This window comes from Lepidochelys kempii, chromosome 7, assembly GCF_965140285.1.
Source record: "Lepidochelys kempii isolate rLepKem1 chromosome 7, rLepKem1.hap1, whole genome shotgun sequence".
Lineage (NCBI taxonomy): Eukaryota > Metazoa > Chordata > Testudines > Cheloniidae > Lepidochelys > Lepidochelys kempii.
The window spans coordinates 49439064-49461180 of NC_136386.1; the positions used below are offsets into that span (position 1 = coordinate 49439064).

General features: G+C 46.4%; 2 protein-coding genes across 6 annotated transcripts in view; one reads left to right on the plus strand and one right to left on the minus strand.

The window, feature by feature from the left end:
• RBM6 (RNA binding motif protein 6) overlaps positions 1-22117 on the minus strand; it is a 144180-nt gene that overhangs the window by 33989 nt on the left and 88074 nt on the right. The window lies entirely within an intron of this gene.
• Positions 13246-15400, plus strand: LOC140915293 (uncharacterized). Its single transcript, XM_073354875.1, has 2 exons — positions 13246-14134; positions 14724-15400. The coding sequence occupies exons 1-2, from the start codon at positions 13552-13554 to the stop codon at positions 15257-15259; spliced, it is 1119 nt and encodes a 372-aa protein (XP_073210976.1). The 5' UTR covers positions 13246-13551; the 3' UTR covers positions 15260-15400.

The following is a 22117-nucleotide window of genomic DNA, read 5'->3' on the forward strand; positions in this document are numbered from 1 at the left end:
GCATATGTTTGATTAGCTGGTGGCAACAGCTAATTTCCTTTGTTTTCTTTCTCAGCTCTTCCTGGGGGGGGGGGGGCGTGAAAGTGCTTGAGGGTACCCCACAGGGAGGAATTCCCAAGTGCTCCTTCCTGGGTCCAAGGGTTTTTTTTTTTTTTTTTTTTTTTGCATTTGTGTGGTGGCAGTGTTTACCAAGTCAAGGTCAGAGAAAAGCTGTAACCTTGGGAGTTTAATACAAGCCTGGAGTGGCAAGTATTAATTTTTAGAATCCTTGGGCCCTCACCTTCTGCACTTGGAGTGACAGAGTGGGGATTCAGCCTTGACAGCTGGTCTGACCCGAGAAGGCCCAGTTGTTTTTCTACCCAACCCGACCTACACCTGACACTTGTAGTCGGGTCTCATCAGGTTGGACTCATAAGAACATAAGAGCAGCCACACTGGACCAGGCCAATGGTTCATCTAATCCAGTGTCCTGTCTTCCTACAGTGGCGCTTCAGAGGGAATGAACAGGGCAATTTATCAAGTGATCCAGCCCATGTCTAGTCCCAGCTTCTGCCAGAGCATGGGGTTCCATCCCTGATCATCTTGGCTAAGAGCCATTGATGGACCTGTCCTCCATGAACTTATCTAATTCTTTTTTGAACCCAGTTATACTTTTGGTCTTCACAACATCCCCTGGCAACAAGTTCCACAGGTTGATTGTGTGTTGTGTGAAGTACTTCCTTATGTTTGTTTTAAAAATCCTGCCTATTCATTTAATTGAGTGACCACTGGTTCTTGCGTTATTTCAAGGAGTAAATAACACTTCCTTATTCACTTTCTCCATACCAGTCATGATTTTATAGATTTCTATCATATCTCCACCCTCCACCCCATCAGCTCTGTTCTAAACTGAACAATCCATCTTTTTAATCTCTCCTCACATGGAAGCTGTTCCATACTCTATCATTTTTGTTGCCCTTTTCTGTGCTTTTGCCAATTCTAATATATCTTTTTTGAGATGGGGCAACCACAACAGTGTGCCGTATTCAAGGTGTGGGTGTACCATGGATTTATATAGTGGCATTATGCTATTTTCTGTCTTATCCTTTTCCTAATGGTTCCTAACATAGTTAGTTTTTTTGACTGTCGCTGAAAACTGAGCAGCTGTTTTCAGAGAACTATCCACAGTGACTCCAAGATCTCTTTCTTGAATGGTAACCGCTAATTTAGATCCCATCATTTTGTATGTACAGTTGGGATTATGTTTTCCAATGTGCATTGCTTTGTATTTATCAACATTGAATTTCATCTACCATTTTGTTTCCCTGTCACGCAGTTTTGTAACATCCCTTTGTAGCTCTTCACGGTCTGCTTTGGATTTAACTATCTTGAGTAGTTTTGTACCATCTACAAACTTTGCCATCTCACTGTTTTCCCCTTTTTCCAGATCATTGATGAATATGTTGAACAGCACTGGTCCCAGTACAGATCCTTGGGGGACACCACTATTTACCTCTCTCCATTCCGAAAACTGACCATTTATTCCTCCTTTTGTTTTTTATCTTTTAACCAGTTACTGACCCATGAGAGGACCTTCCCTCTTATCCCATAACTGCCTACTTTACTTAAGAGCCTTTGGTGTGGGACTTTGTCAAAGGCTTACTAAAAGTCCAAGTACACTATATCATAGAATCATAGAATATCAGGGTTGGAAGGGACCTCAGGAGATCATCTAGTCCAACCCCCTGCTCAAAGCAGGACCAATCCCCAATTTTTGCCCCAGATCCCTAAATGGCCCCCTCAAGGATTGAACTCACAACCCTGGGTTTAGCAAGCCAATGCTCAAACCACTGAGCTATATCCATTGGATCACCCTTGTCCACATGTTTTTTAATCCCCTCAAAGAATTCTAATTGATTGGTGAGGCATGATTTCCCTTTACAAAAGCCGTGTTGACTATTCCCCAACAAACCATGTTCATCTATGCATCTGATCTTACTCTTTACTGTAGTTTCAACCAATTTGCCTGGTACTGAAGTTAGGCTTACTAGCCTATAATTGCCAGGATTGCCTCTGGAGACAGGCTGCAGGGCTCTAGGCCACTGCCTCAACACCACTTCCATTTTTCCAAGTTAGTATCTTTTTTATTTCCTATTCATACTTCTAGCCTCCCTGAGTACCACCTTTGGAGTATTTCTTGGTCTTCAGTGGTGTTTGCAGCTGCTCCCAATTTAGTATCCTCCACTTATTTCATCCCATTGCTTTTTACTCCTTCCCCAGTCATTACTGAAGATTTTCAGTAAGGCTAAACCAAGCAGTGCTCCTTGTGGCTGTGCACACCAAATGAAACATCTCCCCTGCGACTTGGCACATTGCTGCTTATCATCACTTCCCTCTGCCTGTGGCCCTTCAGCCAATTTCAAACCCATGTGAGTGTTCTTATCAACTGCAACTTGAATAAATACCCATGAGGCTTTGTACCAGATGCTTTCCTAAAACCAGGATCTATCACAGCAACTATTTCCATTCACTGATTATGCCATTCTACACAGACATAGTCAAGTCCATGGTCTTCGTCCTTATCTTCAAATAACTCCATGGCCTGACCCAGGGCACCTAAAAGACCATTTAAAGCTGCGGGATGAAGACTGTGGTTGACAGCTTTGCTCCTCTGGCACAATGGAACTCTCAACAAAGGGTAACACTTGTTTGTGCAGGAAACAGAACCTTCCCTGGGGGGTGGCCCAAGGCTATGGACTAAACTCCCCCAGAAACAAAGGACCAAAGGACAGGACAGGACAGAAGCGACTTTGTCTGTACAAAGTGCAAGCTGGTCTCCATATTGGAAGAGAAGATTGAAGGTCTGGAGCAACAGATAACGACCCTGCGTTGCATATGGGAAACTGAGGATTTCCTGGACGAAACTCAGGATAGGCTTCTAGGGGCACAAAGCTCTACAGATACAGAGCAGGCTGCACAGAGGAGCCAAGAGGCCAGTGAAGAAGCTTGGCAACATGTGACCTCCAGAAGAGGTAAGCGGAATGTCCGGGTTCCAGCAACGCAGACACAGGTAACTAACCGCTTTCATGTTCTCTCCACAGGTATCGTTGCGGAGAGTGGACCAGATGATATGTCTGGGGCGAGAAAGCAGAAGGAGACTCCGCTGGTTGGAAGGCATGAGATGCGCTGTCCTGAGGTTGGGGGTTCCACGACCACCACTCCCAAGAGGAGAAGGCGGGTGGTGGTGGTCAGGGACTCTCTCCTCCGGGGGACTGAGTCATCTATCTGCCGCCCTGACCGGGAAAACCGAGAAGTCTGCTGCTTGCCAGGGGCTAAGATTCGCGATGTGACGGAGAGACTGCCGAGACTCATCAAGCCCTCGGATCGCTACCCCTTCCTGCTTCTCCACGTGGGCACCAATGATACTGCCAAGAATGACCTTGAGCGGATCACTGCGGACTATGTGGCTCTAGGAGGAAGGATAAAGGAGTTGGAGGCGCAAGTGGTGTTCTCGTCCATCCTCCCCGTGGAAGGAAAAGGCCTAGGTAGGGAGCGTCGAATCGTGGAAGTCAACGAATGGCTACGCAGGTGGTGTCGGAGAGAAGGCTTTGGTTTCTTTGACCATGGGATGGTGTTCCATGAAGGAGGAGTGCTGGGCAGAGACGGGCTCCATCTTACGAAGAGAGGGAAGAGCATCTTTGCCAGCAGGCTGGCTAACCTAGTGAGGAGGGCTTTAAACTAGGTTCACCGGGGGAAGGAGACCAAAGCCCTGAGGTAAGTGGGAAAGCGGGATACCGGGAGGAAGCACAGGCAGGAATGTCTGTGAGGGGAGGGCTCCTGCCTCATACTGGGAATGAGGGGCGATCAACAGGTTATCTCAAGTGCTTATATACAAATGCACAAAGCCTTGGAAACAAGCAGGGAGAACTGGAGGTCCTGGTGATGTCAAGGAACTATGACGTGATCGGAATAACAGAGACTTGGTGGGATAACTCACATGACTGGAGTACTGTCATGGATGGTTATAAACTGTTCAGGAAGGACAGGCAGGGCAGAAAAGGTGGGGGAGTAGCACTGTATGTAAGGGAGCAGTATAACTGCTCAGAGCTCCGGTACGAAACTGCAGAAAAACCTGAGTGTCTCTGGATTAAGTTTAGAAGTGTGTGCAACAAGAGTGATGTAGTGGTGGGAGTCTGCTATAGACCACCAGACCAGGGGGATGAGGTGGATGAGGCTTTCTTCCGGCAGCTCACGGAAGCTACTAGATCGCATGCCCTGATTCTCATGGGTGACTTTAATTTTCCTGATATCTGCTGGGAGAGCAATAAAGCGGTGCATAGACAATCCAGGAAGTTTTTGGAAAGCGTAGGGGACAATTTCCTGGCGCAAGTGCTAGAGGAGCCAACTAGGGGGGGCGCTTTTCTTGACCTGCTGCTCACAAACCGGGTAGAATTAGTGGGGGAAGCAAAAGTGGATGGGAATCTGGGAGGCAGTGACCATGAGTTGGTTGAGTTCAGGATCCTGACGCAGGGAAGAAAGGTAAGCAGCAGGATAAGGACCCTGGACTTCAGGAAAGCAGACTTCGACTCCCTCAGGGAACGGATGGCCAGGATCCCCTGGGGGACTAACTTGAAGGGGAAAGGAGTCCAGGAGAGCTGGCTGTATTTCAAGGAATCCCTGTTGAGGTTACAGGGACAAACCATCCCGATGAGTCGAAAGAATAGTAAATATGGCAGGCGACCAGCTTGGCTTAATGGTGAAATCCTAGCGGATCTTAAACATAAAAAAGAAGCTTACAAGAAGTGGAAGGTTGCACATATGACCAGGGAAGAGTATAAAAATATTGCTCGGGCATGTAGGAATGTTATCAGGAGGGCCAAATCGCACCTGGAGCTGCAGCTAGCCAGAGATGTCAAGAGTAACAAGAAGGGTTTCTTCAGGTATGTTGGCAACAAGAAGAAAGCCAAGGAATGTGTGGGCCCCTTACTGAATGAGGGAGGCAACCTAGTGACAGAGGATGTGGAAAAAGCAAATGTACTCAATGCTTTTTTTGTCTGTTTTCACTAACAAGGTCAGCTCTCAGACTGCTGCGCTGGGCATCACAAAATGCGGAAGAGATGGCCAGCCCTCTGTGGAGATAGAGGCGGTTAGGGACTATTTAGAAAAGCTGGACGTGCACAAGTCCATGGGGCCGGACGAGTTGCATCCGAGAGTGCTGAAGGAATTGGCGGCTGTGATTGCAGAGCCACTGGCCATTATCTTTGAAAACTCGTGGCGAACCGGGGAAGTCCCGGATGACTGGAAAAAGGCTAATGTAGTGCCAATCTTTAAAAAAGGGAAGAAGGAAGATCCTGGGAACTACAGGCCAGTCAGCCTCACCTCAGTCCCTGGAAAAATCATGGAGCAGGTCCTCAAAGAATCAATCCTGAAGCACTTGCATGAGAGGAAAGTGATCAGGAACAGCCAGCATGGATTCACCAAGGGAAGGTCATGCCTGACTAATCTAATCGCCTTTTATGATGAGATTACTGGTTCTGTGGATGAAGGGAAAGCAGTGGATGTATTGTTTCTTGACTTTAGCAAAGCTTTTGACACGGTCTCCCATAGTATTCTTGTCAGCAAGTTAAGGAAGTATGGGCTGGATGAATGCACTATAAGGTGGGTAGAAAGCTGGCTAGATTGTCGGGCTCAACGGGTAGTGATCAATGGCTCCATGTCTAGTTGGCAGCCGGTATCAAGTGGAGTGCCCCAAGGGTCGGTCCTGGGGCCGGTTTTATTCAATATCTTCATAAATGATCTGGAGGATGGTGTGGATTGCACTCTCAGCAAATTTGCGGATGATACTAAACTGGGAGGAGTGGTAGATACGCTGGAGGGCAGGGATAGGATACAGAAGGACCTAGACCAATTGGAAGATTGGGCCAAAAGGAATCTGATGAGGTTCAATAAGGATAAGTGCAGGGTCCTGCACTTAGGACGGAAGAACCCAATGCACAGCTACAGACTAGGGACCGAATGGCTAGGCAGCAGTTCTGCGGAAAAGGACCTAGGGGTGACAGTGGACGAGAAGCTGGATATGAGTCAGCAGTGTGCCCTTGTTGCCAAGAAGGCCAATGGCATTTTGGGATGTATAAGTAGGGGCATAGCGAGCAGATCGAGGGACGTGATCGTTCCCCTCTATTCGACATTGGTGAGGCCTCATCTGGAGTACTGTGTCCAGTTTTGGGCCCCACACTTCAAGAAGAATGTGGATAAATTGGAGAGAGTCCAGCGAAGGGCAACAAAAATGATTAGGGGACTGGAACACATGAGTTATGAGGAGAGGCTGAGGGAGCTGGGATTGTTTAGCCTGCAGAAGAGAAGAATGAGGGGGGATTTGATAGCTGCTTTCAACTACCTGAAAGGGGGTTCCAAAGAGGATGGCTCTAGACTGTTCTCAATGGTAGCAGATGACAGAACGAGGAGTAATGGTCTCAAGTTGCAGTGGGGGAGGTTTAGATTGGATATTAGGAAAAACTTTTTCACTAAGAGGGTGGTGAAATACTGGAATGCGTTACCTAGGGAGGTGGTAGAATCTCCTTCCTTAGAGGTTTTTAAGGTCAGGCTTGACAAAGCCCTGGCTGGGATTATTTAACTGGGAATTGGTCCTGCTTTGAGCAGGGGGTTGGACTAGATGACCTTCTGGGGTCCCTTCCAACCCTGATATTCTATGATTCTACGATTCTATGACCAGCACAAACTTTGCTGCTCCGTGCTCCAAGTGCAGGACATATTTCTTTGATCTTGCCTTTTCTTATATAAAACATACAGTCATAGGTGTATCTATTAATAAATAAAACAAACCCTATAAAAACAAGACACTCCACTGCACACACTTCTCGCTCTGGGGAGAGGATGAAAGAATAAACAATGTGTGACAAATGTACAGTCATGATGCTTAACATGCTACTGGAAGGCAGTCAGATATTACAAGGATGAGTGTGATATAAAAACCTTTATAGAAGTCTGTCTGGTGTGCCTGGTTCATCATAAACCCATGCTGATTATTGCTTAAGGTTCTTCCACCCAATATAATGGGGGGTGTCAGGGTAGGAGAAGGTGAGGAATCACTGCAACAGCATTAACAGATTGTTTTTTCTAATACTGGCTTCTTTATTTTACAAGAGATTTAGGCTAAACTTACCATAAGACTGGAGAAAAGTGACAGTGGTACCAGACTTCTGCAATGATCCCAGCTCTCAAGAGACTTAATTGTCCATAGTTCAATTACCTGAGTCACTAATTTCCTTAATACCCTGTATCAGCCAGACCTGCTGATTACATGCTTACTTTTTTCAAGTGCTTCTTTATCCAATCACTTCACCGCCACCAGTGTCCCCTTGTTGCCAAGAAGGCCAATGGCATTTTGGGCTGTATAACTAGAAGCACTGCCAGCACATCGAGGACGTGATCATTCCCCTCTATTCGGCATTGGTGAGGCCTCATCTGGAGCACTGTGTCCAGTTTTGGGCCCCACATTACAAGAAGGATGTGGAAAAACTGGAAAGAGTCCAGTGGAGGGCAACAAAAATGATTAGGGGGCTGGAGCACATGACTTATGAGAGGCTGAGGGAACTGGGATTATTTAGTCTGCAGAAGAAAAGAATGAGGGGGGATTTGATAGCTGCTTTCAACTACTGAAAGGAGGTTCCAAAGAGGATGGATCTAGATTGTTCTCAGTGGTAGCAGATGACAGAACAAGAAGTAATGGTCTCATGTTGCAGTGGGGGAGGTTTAGATTGGATATTAGGAAAAACTTTTTCACTAAGAGGGTGGTGAAACACTGGAATGCGTTACCTAGGGAGGTGGTAGAATCTCCTTCCTTAGAGGTTTTTAAGGTCAGGCTTGACAAAGCCCTGGCTGGGATGATTTAACTGGGAATTGGTCCTGCTTTGAGCAGGGGGTTGGACTAGATGACCTTCTGGGGTCCCTTCCAACCCTGATATTCTGTGATTCTATGATTCTATGATATTAGGAAAAAAATTTTCACTAGGAGGGTGGTGAAGTACTGGAATGGGTTACCTAGGGAGGTGGTGGATTCTCCTTAGAATCATAGAATATCAGGGTTGGAAGGGACCTCAGGAGGTCATATAGTCCAACCCCCTGCTCAAAGCAGGACAAATCCCCAACTAAATCATCCCAGCCAGGGCTTTGTCAAGCCTGACCTTAAAAAATTCTAAAGGAAGGAGATTCCACCACCTCCCTAAGTAATGCACCTCCTTCCTTAGATGTTTTTAAGGTCAGGCTTGACAAAGCTCTGGCTGGGATGATTTTGTTGGGGATTGGTCCTGCTTGAGCAGGGGGTTGGACTAGATGACTTCCTGAGGTCCCTTCCAACCCTGATATTCTATGATTCTATGAAAACAGCTCAGAGCAGTGAGGGGTAGCTAAGGGCTGTGTGCTGGGAGGGCTCCCCTGTGTCCCCTGTTTCCCGAGGGCTCTGCCAGCCACAGAGCCAGGGCCCCCCACCCAATCAGCTCTTACCGGCTGCGTGAGCAAAGCGGGCTGGGAGCTGAGGAGGAGCTTCAGTCCCCTGCAGCAGCAGGAGACGAGGGAATGCTGCAGCTGCCTGCTCTGTAGCACTAGCCAGAGCAGCAGCTGTCCCACACTGCCCAGCTCTGGCTTTCCGCCTCTGACCTGGCTGGGCGTGGGGGCCTGTGTGGAGCTGCCCTGGGACTGCCCTACTCTTGCACTGTAGGGTTTTTTTTTTTGGGGGGGGGGGGAGGGGATTGTAACACCCCCATGTACTCCCAACTCTGCTCATGAACTCAGGGCTTTCGCCCAGAGGGGAGCACCAGGGCTCGGAGCTCTGGAATTCAGCCCTGCTGCTCCTGGCTGCAACCCTGTGGGGGGGCGCCAGGGATCAGGGCTTCAACCCTGCAGCTCCTGGCTTCAGTCCCTTGGGAGGTGCATGGGCTTGGGCTCTGGGTTTTAGCCGCGGGGCCCCGTGGCCCCAGTAAAAGGGTTTGTGGACCCCCTGTTGAGAACTGCTGATCTAGACTTACCTCCTACATAACACAGACCACACGACTTTCCTGAATTAATTCCAGTTTGAACTAGAGCATAATTTCCACCACAACCTTTGATGAGTTGTTCCAATAGTTAACTACCCTCACTGTTAAAAAATTGTGCCTTATTTCCAGTCTGCATTTATCTAGTTTCAACTTCCAGTCACTGGAGCGTGTTAGACCTTCCTCTGCTAGACTGAAGATCCCTCTATTATCAAATGTATTATAGACTGATCAAGTCGCCCCCTTAACCACCTCTTTGTTAAGCTGAACAGACTGAGCCCTTGAAGTCCATCACTATAAAGAAGGTCTCCCAATATTTTAATGATTCTTGGGGTTCTTTTCTGAGCCCTCTCCAATTTATCAACATCCCTCTTGAATAGTGAGCACCAGAATTGGACACAGTATTCCAGTAGCAATGTGTCCAATGAACCCATCCCAGAAACCTCCTACATGCTTTCCAAGATGCACAAACACGGGAACCCAGGCCGACCCATCGTATCTGGCGATGGCACTCTTACTGAAGGAATAGCAAGACTCAGAAACCAACCTCAAATCATGCACCAGAAAAATGGCCAAATTCCTCCAAAGCCATCTTCCTTCCTCCAGAAAATCTGCAGCATTTACAACTTCCCCCAAAATGCCATCCTTGCCACCATGGATGTGACTGCTTTATACACCAACATCTGTCCCCATGACAGCATTAGCACCTGCCTCAGATATCTACAACAAACAATATTCTGAAATCACCCTAAACACATTGCCAAACTCATCCATTTAATCCCTACCAACAACAACTTCACATTTACCAACAAACACTTTGTCAAAACCATATATACTGGGATGGCTCCCCAGTATGTCAATCTCTCCATGGGCCACCTTCAGGAAGAATTTCTTGAAAAGTGCACCACAAACACAATGTCGTCTCTGAGAGATATGGATAATATTTTTATCCTCTGGACAGACGACCTAAACTCCACTATAGATTTCAACTTCAACCACCACTCATCCAAACCTATGGGTTCTTTTTGGGACTCTTCAGTCTTCTGCCATGTGTGGATTTAACAACAGTACTGGAAACATCTCCTCATCTCTGTTCCTGTCATACTCTGGCTATATTATGTTTAATCCTCCAAAAAAATTGGATTCTTGAAGTGCATTCTGTGAAACTGTTCCTTACCATGCTGAATTAAAAGTAGCTTGTGATCACCAGCACATTAAAATCTATATGAAATTTCACAGGTGATGCGACACAAAATAAACAAAACCACATGATAATGATATTCATGTGATTAATGGAATCTACCACAGCTCAACAATGTGTCATGGACCTATGACTAAGGTTAAGATTTTGTCATGGGTATTTTTAATAAAAGTCAGGGACAGATCACAGGCAATAAACAAAAATTCATGGAAGCCCACGACTTGTCCCTCCCTGACTTTTACTAAAAATACCACTGCTCCTGCAGTGAGAGCTGAAGCCGAAGAAGTCATGGAGGTCTGTTAAAGTCACAGAATGTGTGACCTCCATGACAAAACCATATCCTTACTGATGAACAACAAGCCTGCACTCTTCTCTGGCCATTAAGCTATCTCCACTGTACCTTAACATTCCAAGCTGCTGAGGAGCTTTGCCTTTTCTTTTTTAAAATCAAGCCACCAGAGAAAGGTTTCCTTGTTCATCCCCAAACTTCCCAGTGAGGAATTTCCTCCTCAAAATGCAGTGACCTAAAGACCCAGGACAGTCAATATACAGTCGTAGGCCAGTGAATATTTTAGGGTCCAATATGACTCTGCAAAGCTAGACATGGGAGCATTATATCAATGGCAAAGGGAAAAGCCTAACATTCCAATGGAAGACACAGCATGTGCTTCTGGTTCTGGGGAGTCCAGAGATATGGGAACTGAATATCACAATGTTAGTATATATGGGGAAACTATTTTAAGGTTATTTTTAAAAGTGGCAAAGAGTCCTGTGGCACCTTATAGACTAACAGACATATTGGAGCATAAGCTTTTGTGGGTTAATACCCACTTCATCAGATGCATGTAGTGGAAATTTCCAGAGGCAGGTATAAATATGCAAGCAAGAATCAGGCTAGGGATAACAAGGTTATTTTTAAGTGTTTTAAACATAGTTGCATGTATCTTCTCCCTCAGAGGTCTGTACAGTTGGATTCATGGTAGTAGGAGCCTGGTTTTGTACTTGATAGGATATAACACAGATAGCATAAAGGATAGCTGATGGTATGGTGGGGTAAAAAGTTATTACTAGCACACATCTGCAATGAGATACAGAACTTGATTGCAAGTTCACCTTTTGAGAGTAATAAGCCAATCCCAAGCTCACTCCAATAAAATCTTTGTTCCATTTAGTATATACTAACAGAAACAGCATTCAAACTTATGGGAAAATACAAGCTCTATATAGTATATTTAAAACCCCATTCAGTTTTTACTGATTTTTACCAAAAATTCCCAGGTTTTTCAAAAGCTGGTTTGGGGGGTTTATTAATTTATATATCACATTAGATGGACGGATATGTGTGAATAACAAATTAGTCTAAGTGTAAATGAAAAGCTGCCTATTAAAGTAAGGCAATGTGGTGGAAAATTAACAGTACATTGTGTTAATGTACGGTTCATTACATAAACCACAGGATTTACACTGGTTTTACTTTCAATACTCATACTTTCCTCTATTTGCTGCTTTACTTTTGTTCTAGCATCCCCTAATAGGAATCCCAAAATTTACCCAGAAAACTATTAAGTTAATTTTTTCACCCATTTTTACCCTTTTAAATTTTTTCTAACAAACAGATAAATTCCTGGGAAATTTTAAACAAAACAACATCCAAAAATGAAAGGTCTTGACTATATTTTATGGTGACATAACACAACAAAGAAAAAAATTCACTGGTAGCCAAGGAAAATAATTCAAACTGGAGAAATATAAATTTATCTAGAAGCAGTAAGGATTCCAGAAGCAATGTTATACATCGGCTGCATTGGCTAGAAGTTCCAAAAACACCAGTTACAATAATCTATCCTTGGGAAGCTAAAAATATCAATGTTTCAATTGCCTTGTCAAGCAGAGGTAATAGTAAATGAGACATCAAAAGAATAAGCACCAGCCTTAGTGATGGAAACAAAATACTTCTCAAGAGAGAAGACAAAAGCAATGCAACTCCCAGGGTCTTGATGGTCAGACATGGTGAAATGTTATCCTCAGAGTACTTCATCAGAGAAAGCTCTGTAGAGGATCAGGCACCAGAAAATTCAGTTTTATTGGAGTTTAATTTGCAAGCTCTTTGCCACTAAAGCAAATCATGATGACAATGGGATGCTCAGCAGACTGACAGAACTCTGAAGTAAACAGCAACGTTATCAGCATAGTAAGGTTTCAGAGTAACAGCCGTGTTAGTCTGTATTCGCAAAAAGAAAAGGAGTACTTGTGGCACCTTAGAGACTAACCAATTTATTTGAGCATGAGCTTTCGTGAGCTACAGCTCACTTCATCGGATGCATACCGTGGAAACTGCAGCAGACTTTATATACACACAGAGCATATGAAACAATACCTCCTCCCACCCCACTGTCCTGCTGGTAATAGCTTATCTAAAGTGATCATCAAGTTGGGCCATTTCCAGCACAAATCCAGGTTCTCTCACCCTCCACCCCCCCACACACAAATTCACTCTCCTGCCGGTAATAGCCCATCCAAAGTGACAACTCTCTACACAATGTGCATGATAATCAAGTTGGGCCATTTCCTGCACAAATCCAGGTTCTCTCACCCCCTCACCCCCCTCCAAAAAACACACACACAAACTCACTCTCCTGCTGGTAATAGCTCATCCAAAGTGACCACTCTTCCTACAATGTGCATGGTAATCAAGGTGGGCCATTTCCAGCACAAATTCAGGTTCTCTCACCCCCCCCACCCCCATACACACACAAACTCACTCTCCTACTGGTAATAGCTCATCAAAAGTGACCACTCTCCCTACAATGTGCATGGTAATCAAGGTGGGCCATGTCCAGCACAAATCCAGGCTCTCTCACCCCCGCCCCTTTTTTCCAGGGACACACACACACAAACTCACTCTCCTGCTGGCAATAGCTCATCCAAACTGACCACTCTCCAAGTTTAAATCCAAGTTAAACCAGCCCTGGTCTACACTAGGACTTTAGGTTGAATTTAGCAGCATTAAATCGATGTAAACCTGCACCCGTCCACACAATGAAGCCCTTTATTTTGACTTAAAGGGCTCTTAAAATCGATTTCCTTACTCCACCCCTGACAAGTGGATTAGCGCTTAAATCGACGTTGCCGGCTCGAATTTGGGGTACTGTGGACACAATTCGATGGTATTGGCCTCCAGGAGCTATCCCAGAGTGCTCCATTATGACCGCTCTGGACAGCACTCTCAACTCAGATGCACTGGCCAGGTAGACAGGAAAAGAACTGCGAACTTTTGAATCTCATTTCCTGTTTGGCCAGCGTGGCAAGCTGCAGGTGACCATGCAGAGCTCATCAGCACAGGTGACCATGATGGAGTCCCAGAATCGCAAAAGAGCTCCAGCATGGACCGAACGGGAGGTACGGGATCTGATTGCTGTTTGGGGAGAGGAATCTGTGCTATCAGAACTCCGTTCCAGTTTTCAAAATGCCAAAACCTTTGTCAAAATCTCCCAGGGCATGAAGGACAGAGGCCATAACAGGGACCCGAAGCAGTGCCGCGTGAAACTGAAGGAGCTGAGGCAAGCCTACCAGAAAACCAGAGAGGCGAACAGCCGCTCTGGGTCAGAGCCCCAAACATGCCGCTTCTATGATGAGCTGCATGCCATTTTAGGGGGTTCAGCCACCGCTACCCCAGCCGTGTTGTTTGACTCCTTCAATGGAGATGGAGGCAATACGGAAGCAGGTTTTGGGGACGAAGAAGATGATGATGAGGAGGAGGTTGTAGATAGCTCACAGCAAGCAAGCGGAGAAACCGGTTTTCCCGACAGCCAGGAACTGTTTCTCACCCTAGACCTGGAGCCAGTACCCCCCGAACCCACCCAAGGCTGCCTCCTGGACCCAGCAGGCGGAGAAGGGACCTCTGGTGAGTGTACCTTTTAAAATACCATACATGGTTTAAAAGCAAGCATGTGAAAGGATTACTTTGCCCTGGCATTTGCGGTTCTCCTAGATGTAGTCCTAAAGCCTTTGCAAAAGGTTTCTGGGGAGGGCAGCCTTATTGCGTCCTTCATGGTAGGACACTTTACCACTCCAGGCCAGTAACACGTACGCGGGAATCATTGTAGAACAAAGCATTGCAGTGTATGTTTGCTGGCATTCAAACAACATCCATTCTTTATCTCTCTGTGTTATCCTCAGGAGAGTGAGATATAATTCATGGTCACCTGGTTGAAATACAGTGCTTTTCTTCAGGGGACACTCAGAGGAGCCCATTCCTGCTGGGCTGTTTGCCTGTGGCTAAACAGAAACGTTCCCCGCTGTTAGCCACAGGGAGGGGGGGAAGGTTGAGGGGGTAGTCACGCGGTGGAGGGAGGCAAAATGCGACCTTGTAACGAAAGCACATGCGCTATGTATGTAATGTTAACAGCAAGGTTTACCCTGAAAGAGTGTAGCCACTGTTTTATAAAATGTGTCTTTTTAAATACCGCTGTCCCTTTTTTTTTCTCCACCAGCTGCATGTGTTTCAATGATCACAGGATCTTCTCCTTCCCAGAGGCTAGTGAAGCTTAGAAAGAAAAAAAAACGCACTCGCGATGAAATGTTCTCCGAGCTCATGCTGTCCTCCCACACTGACAGAGCACAGACGAATGCGTGGAGGCAAATAATGTCAGAGTGCAGGAAAGCACAAAATGACCGGGAGGAGAGGTGGCGGGCTGGAGAGAGTAAGTGGCGGGCTGGAGAGAGTAAGCGGCGGGCTGAAGACAGGGCTGAAGCTCAAATGTGGCGGCAGCGTGATGAGAGGAGGCAGGATTCAATGCTGAGGCTGCTGCAGGACCAAACCAGTATGCTCCAGTGTATGGTTGAGCTGCAGCAAAGGCAGCTGGAGCACAGACTGCCACTGCAGCCCCTCAGTAACCAACCGCCCTCCTCACCAAGTTCCATAGCCTCCATACCCAGACGCCTAAGAACGCGGTGGGGGGGCCTCCGGCCAACCAGCCACTCCACCACAGAGGATTGCCCAAAAAAAAAGAAGGCTGTCATTCAATAAATTTTAAAGTTGTAAACTTTTAAAGTGCTGTGCTTAAAGTGCTGTGTGGCATTTTCCTTCCCTCCTCCACCACCCCTCCTGGGCTACCTTGGTAGTCATCCCCCTATTTGTGTGATGAATGAATAAAGAATACATGAATGTGAAGCAACAATGACTTTATTGCCTCTGCAAGCGATGATTGAAGGGAGGAGGGGCGGGTGGTTAGCTTACAGGGAAGTAGAGTGAACCAAGGGGCGGGGGGTTTCATCAAGGAGAAACAAACAGAACTTTCACACCGTAGCCTGGCCAGTCATGAAACTGGTTTTCAAAGCTTCTCTGATGAGTACCGCGCCCTCCTGTGCTCTTCTAACCGCCCTGATGTCTGGCTGCGCGTAACCAGCAGCCAAGCGATTTGCCTCAACCTCCCACCCCACCATAAACGTCTCCCCCTTACTCTCACAGATATTGTGGAGCACACAGCAAGCAGTAATAACAGTGGGAATATTGGTTTCGCTGAGGTCTAAGCGAGTCAGTAAACTGGCCAGCGCGCCTTTAAACGTCCAAATGCACATTCTACCACCATTCTGCACTTGCTCAGCCCGTAGTTGAAAAGCTCCTGACTACTGTCCAGGCTGCCTGTGTACGGCTTCATGAGCCATGGCATTAAGGGGTAGGCTGGGTCCCCAAGGATACATATAGGCATTTCAACATCCCCAACAGTTATTTTCTGGTCTGGGAATAAAGTCCCTTCCTGCAGCTTTTGAAACAGACCAGAGTTCCTGAAGATGCGAGCATCATGCACCTTTCCCGGCCATCCCACGTTGATGTTGGTGAAACGTCCCTTGTGATCCACCAGAGCTTGCAGCACTATTGAAAAGTACCCCTTGCGGTTTATGTACTCGCCGGCTTGGTGCTCCGGTGCCAAGATAGGGATATGGGTTCCGTCTATAGCCCCACCACAGTTAGGGAATCCCATTGCAGCAAAGCCATCCACTATGACCTGCACGTTTCCCAGGGTCACTACCCTTGATATCAGCAGATCTTTGATTGCGTGGGCTACTTGCATCACAGCAGCCCCCACAGTAGATTTGCCCACTCCAAATTGATTCCCAACTGACCGGTAGCTGTCTGGCGTTGCAAGCTTCCACAGGGCTATCGCCACTCGCTTCTCAACTGTGAGGGCTGCTCTCATCTTGGTATTCATACGCCTCAGGGCAGGGGAAAGCAAGTCACAAAGTTCCATGAAAGTGCCCTTACGCATGCGAAAGTTTCGCAGCCACTGGGAATCGTCCCAGACCTGCAACACTATGCGGTCCCACCAGTCTGTGCTTGTTTCCCGAGCCCAGAATCGGCGTTCCACAGCATGAACCTGCCCCATTAGCACCATGATGCATGCATTGGCAGGGCCCATGCTTTCAGAGAAATCTGTGTCCATGTCCTGATCACTCACGTGACCGCGCTGACGTCGCCTCCTCGCCCGGTATCGCTTTGCCAGGTTCTGGTGCTGCATATACTGCTGGATAATGCGTGTGGTGTTTAATGTGCTCCTAATTGCCAAAGTGAGCTGAGCGGCCTCCATGTTTGCCTTGGTATGGCGTCCGCACAGAAAAAAGGCGCGGAACGATTGTCTGCCGTTGCTCTGACGGAGGGAGGGGCGACTGACGACACGGCTTACAGGGTTGGCTTCAGGGAGCTAAAATCAACAAAGGGGGTGCCTGTACATCAAGGAGTATTTCAGGCAGGACTTCACGGAGGGTTCCAATAAGAAATGGTGCACCTAAGTTATTGTCCTTATTGGAACAAGAAGGTTAGCCTGGCCTCTGATTGATACATGGCTAGATTTACCTCGCTGCACCTTCTCTGTGAGTGACTGCAGTGTGATCTAGAAGAATGAGTCCCCTAGACAGGGGAGGGGGGGAAGCAAATGAGTACAAAACAAATCTGGTCTATTTCTTGTTTTGATCCACTCCATCTATCTTTTACATCTTTGGCTGGCAGCAGACGGTGCAGAAGGACTGCATGCCATCCACATCTCATGGCTGCTCGGCAGAAGATGGTACAGTACGACTGCTAGCAGTCCGTATCGCCTGCCCGCTCACCATAAGACGGTTCAATAGGACTGACTGCAGGACTAAAGAGAATGACCTGGTCAAGTCACTCCAAATTTAGTCCCTGCGCCCATGTCTGCCCAGGCGCTCCCAGCCGACGTGGCCAGGAGCACCTCGGACATGACGATGACGGCTACCAGTCGTACTGTACCGTCTGCTGCCACAAGGCAAGGGGTTGCTGCTACTGTGTAGCAATGCCGTACCGCGTCTGCCAGCACCCAGGAGACATAGGGTGACGGTTACCTGAGCGGGCTCCATGCTTGCAGTTGTATGGCGTCTGCACAGGTAACTCAGGAAAAAAGGTGCGAAATGATTGTCTGCCCTTGCTTTCACAGAGAGAGGGAGGGAACGGGGGCCTGACGATACGTACCCAGAACCACCCGCGACAATGTTTTAGCCCCATCAGGCATTGGGATCTCAACCCAGAATTCCAATGGGCAGCGGAGACTGCGGGAACTGTGGGATAGCTACCCACAGTGCAACGCTCCGGAAGTCGATTCTAGCCTCGGTACTGTGGAAGCGCTCCGCCGAGTTAATGCACTTAATGCACTTAGAGCATTTTCTGTGGGGACACACACACTCGAATATATAAAACCGATTTCTAAAAAACCGACTTCTATAAATTCGACCTTATTCTGTAGTGTAGACATACCCCCAGAACGTCGGGGGGGGGGAGGAAAAAACAAGGGGAAATAGGCTCCCTTGCATAATGACTTAGCCACTCCCAGTCTCTATTTAAGCCTAAATTAATAGTATCCAATTTGCAAATGAATTCTAATTCAGCACTTTCTCACTGGAGTCTGGATTTGAAGTTTTTTTATTTTAAGATAGCGACCTTCATGTCTGTGATTGTGTGACCAGAGAGATTGAAGTGTTCTCCGACTGGTTTATGAATGTTATAATTCTTGACATCTGATTTGTGTCCATTTATTCTTTTACGTAGAGACTGTCCAGTTTGACCAATGTACATGGCAGAGGGGCATTGCTGGCACATGATGGCATATATCACATTGGTGGATGTGCAGGTGAACGAGCCTCTGATAGTGTGGCTGATATTATTAGGCCCTGTGATGGTGTCCCCTGAATAGATATGTGGGCACAGTTGGCAACGGGCTTTGTTGCAAGGATAAGTTCCTGGGTTAGTGGTTCTGTTGTGTGGTATGTGGTTGTTGGTGAGTATTTGCTTCAGGTTGCGGGGCTGTCTGTAGGCAAGGACTGGCCTGTCTCCCAAGATTTGAGAGAGTGTTGGGTCATCCTTTAGGATAGGTTGTAGATCCTTAATAATGCGTTGGAGGGGTTTTAGTTGGGGGCTGAAGGTGACGGCTAGTGGCGTTCTGTTATTTTCTTTGTTAGGCCTGTCCTGTAGTAGGTAATTTCTGGGAACTCTTCTGGCTCTATCAATCTGTTTCTTTACTTCCGCAGGTGGGTATTGTAGTTGTAAGAAAGCTTGACAGAGATCTTGTAGGTGTTTGTCTCTGTCTGAGGGGTTGGAGCAAATGCGGTTGTATCGCAGAGCTTGGCTGTAGACGATGGATTGTGTGGTGTGGTCAGGGTGAAAGCTGGAGGCATGTAGGTAGGAATAGCGGTCAGTAGGTTTCCGGTATAGGGTGGTGTTTATGTGACCATTGTTTATTAGCACTGTAGTGTCCAGGAAGTGGATCTCTTGTGTGGACTGGACCAGGCTGAGGTTGATGGTGGGATGGAAGTTGTTGAAATCATGGTGGAATTCCTCGAGGGCTTCTTTTCCATGGGTCCAGATGATGAAGATGTCATCAATATAGCGCAAGTAGAGTAGGGGCTTTAGGGGACGAGAGCTGAGGAAGCGTTGTTCTAAATCAGCCATAAAAATGTTGGCATACTGTGGGGCCATGCGGGTACCCATAGCAGTGCCGCTGATCTGATCTATTCAGAGGATAGACCTACCCCCCCCCCCGACGTTCTGGTTTAACTTGGATTTAAACTTGGAGAGTGGTCAGTTTGGATGAGCTATTGCCAGCAGGAGAGTGAGTTTGTGTGTGTGTGTGTGTGTGTGTGTGTCCCTGGAAAAAAAGGGGGGGGGGGTGAGAAAGCCTGGATTTGTGCTGGACATGGCCCACCTTGATTACCATGCACATTGTAGGAAGAGTGGTCACTTTGGATGGGCTATTACCGGCAGGAGAGTGAATGTGTGTGTGGGGGGGTGGAGGGTGAGAGAACCTGGATTTGTGCTGGAAATGGCCCAACTTGATGATCACTTTAGATAAGCTATTACCAGCAGGACAGTGGGGTGGGAGGAGGTATTGTTTCATATGCTCTGTGTGTATATAAAGTCTGCTGCAGTTTCCACGGTATGCATCCGATGAAGTGAGCTGTAGCTCACGAAAGCTCATGCTCAAATAAATTGGTTAGTCTCTAAGGTGCCACAAGTACTCCTTTTCTTTTTGCGAATACAGACTAACACGGCTGTTACTCTGAAACCTTACTATGCTGATAACGTTGCTGTTTACTTCAGAGTTCTGTCAGTCTGCTGAGCATCCCATTGTCATCATGATTTGCTTTAGTGGCAAAGAGCTTGCAAATTAAACTCCAATAAAACTGAATTTTCTGGTGCCTGATCCTCTACAGAGCTTTCTCTGATGAAGTACTCTGAGGATAACATTTCACCATGTCTGACCATCAAGACCCTGGGAGTTGCATTGCTTTTGTCTTCTCTCTTGAGAAGTATTTTGTTTCCATCACTAAGGCTGGTGCTTATTCTTTTGATGTCTCATTTACTATTACCTCTGCTTGACAAGGCAATTGAAACATTGATATTTTTAGCTTCCCAAGGATAGATTATTGTAACTGGTGTTTTTGGAACTTCTAGCCAATGCAGCCGATGTATAACATTGCTTCTGGAATCCTTACTGCTTCTAGATAAATTTATATTTCTCCAGTTTGAATTATTTTCCTTGGCTACCAGTGAATTTTTTTCTTTGTTGTGTTATGTCACCATAAAATATAGTCAAGACCTTTCATTTTTGGATGTTGTTTTGTTTAAAATTTCCCAGGAATTTATCTGTTTGTTAGAAAAAATTTAAAAGGGTAAAAATGGGTGAAAAAATTACAAGTACAGCATAGTAAGGTTACCCTAAATCATAACAATAAGAAAGAGAATAGTGTCAGCATACGTACAGCCCACCCACAATTGCAAGGACCCCAACAGAGAAACAGTTGTAGCATGCCAGAACACAGACCAAATGGATCAGACCTCAGTCACCCTACAGGTATGGTCACAGATCACAGAGAAAAATCTTTGCTGGTGAGGAAGCAACAGGAGATACAAAAACTTTGGTCACCATTATGGTTATTATATCACTTCCTATCTTAGTGTATTTACTGTAATATTCCTGCAGCAACTAAAGGGATTGTCCCTACCCCTAGAAAGGAACCTTGCCAATCCATACAAATGACTAGGAGAGCCAGTGCATATTACAAAATGTGTCTAGTAGAGGAACAAACCACACCTATGCTTAAAGTTGCCTCTCGCTTTCTTTTATAAGCCATTATTCTCAGTTGCTTACCACTGCCACACTTTAAACTTCATAGGCTGAAATTGTACGTGCTTTTCATGCGCCTCATGCTGTATCTTTTTGTTCGGGGAAAAACCTTTTTCCCAGTGCCAATATTTTTCTCAATAATTTCTTTAAAGAGCTTCTAGTATCTCCAGCTCCAAGAACAGCAGGTACCATACGCTAAGTAATCCTATTTTCTTCAAGTATGTGTCAGTGTAGATCCAACTGTAGGTGAATGGCAACCAGTCTCCTCTTCTAGACAGTGAGAGGGAGGAGTATCACTCATGTTAATTAACTAATGATTGAAGTTCTGCTCTTCTGAGCTTGGCACCTGAGCTCATGTGTACGATGTTTAATGAAAGGCAGCAGGTTGCTCCATGCGGCTGCCTTGCAAATCTCTGAAAACGGATCATTTCTTAAGCAGGCTGATGAGGTTGCCTATGCTCTGGTAGAGTGCAGCTTGACATGCAGTGGGAGAGGTTCACCAGCCAGCTGGTAACAGGTGGAAATGCACAATGTGATCCATTGGAGAGTCTCTTAGAAGAGATTGCCTGGCCTTTCAATACATCCAATGTAGCCATAAAGATGGGGGAGAGCCAGAAGGGCTTCCTCCTCTCTAGGTAGTAGAGCAGAGCTCTGGAACCATCCAGTGCATGAACTTTCTTTTCTACTGAAGAAGAGTGAGGTTTCTTGGGGTGTGATCTCATCACCGCCGTGTCCATGTGAAAGGACAGGTATGGCAATCCAGGTCCATAAGGGTCTGCATCTCGCTGACTCTCCGTGCCAACATGATGGCAATATTCTCTCTTTCTGGGCCAGGCTCTGAAGCTATTTGTAGACTGTACTGAGACCTTGGAAGCCAAATATTTTAGTGTTCTTTCAGTGCATGAGCTCATTAACAGAGTAAATGTGACATCAGAGAGAAGGATTAGGGACAAGTTCTTTGTATACACAATGAATGCTAAGCTCAAGGAACTTACTCAAGATACCATTGGAAGGTGTAAAAAGGACTCTATGATCTTTTATGAAAGAGCAAAGTAGTATCTGTGCAGATATGACTTCTCTCAAGGCAGCCTTCACAGTAAAGTATCCAAGCTAGCTCCTAGAAAACCCATCTGGTTTTATTAGCTAACATTTCTGCATTTGTGGTCATGGTGGTGGGGCCAGGGTGGGGAATGTCCTGTATTCTGGGGATGTATCAGTGGCCACCCTAGCATCAGGGGGAATCTGTGGGAAGA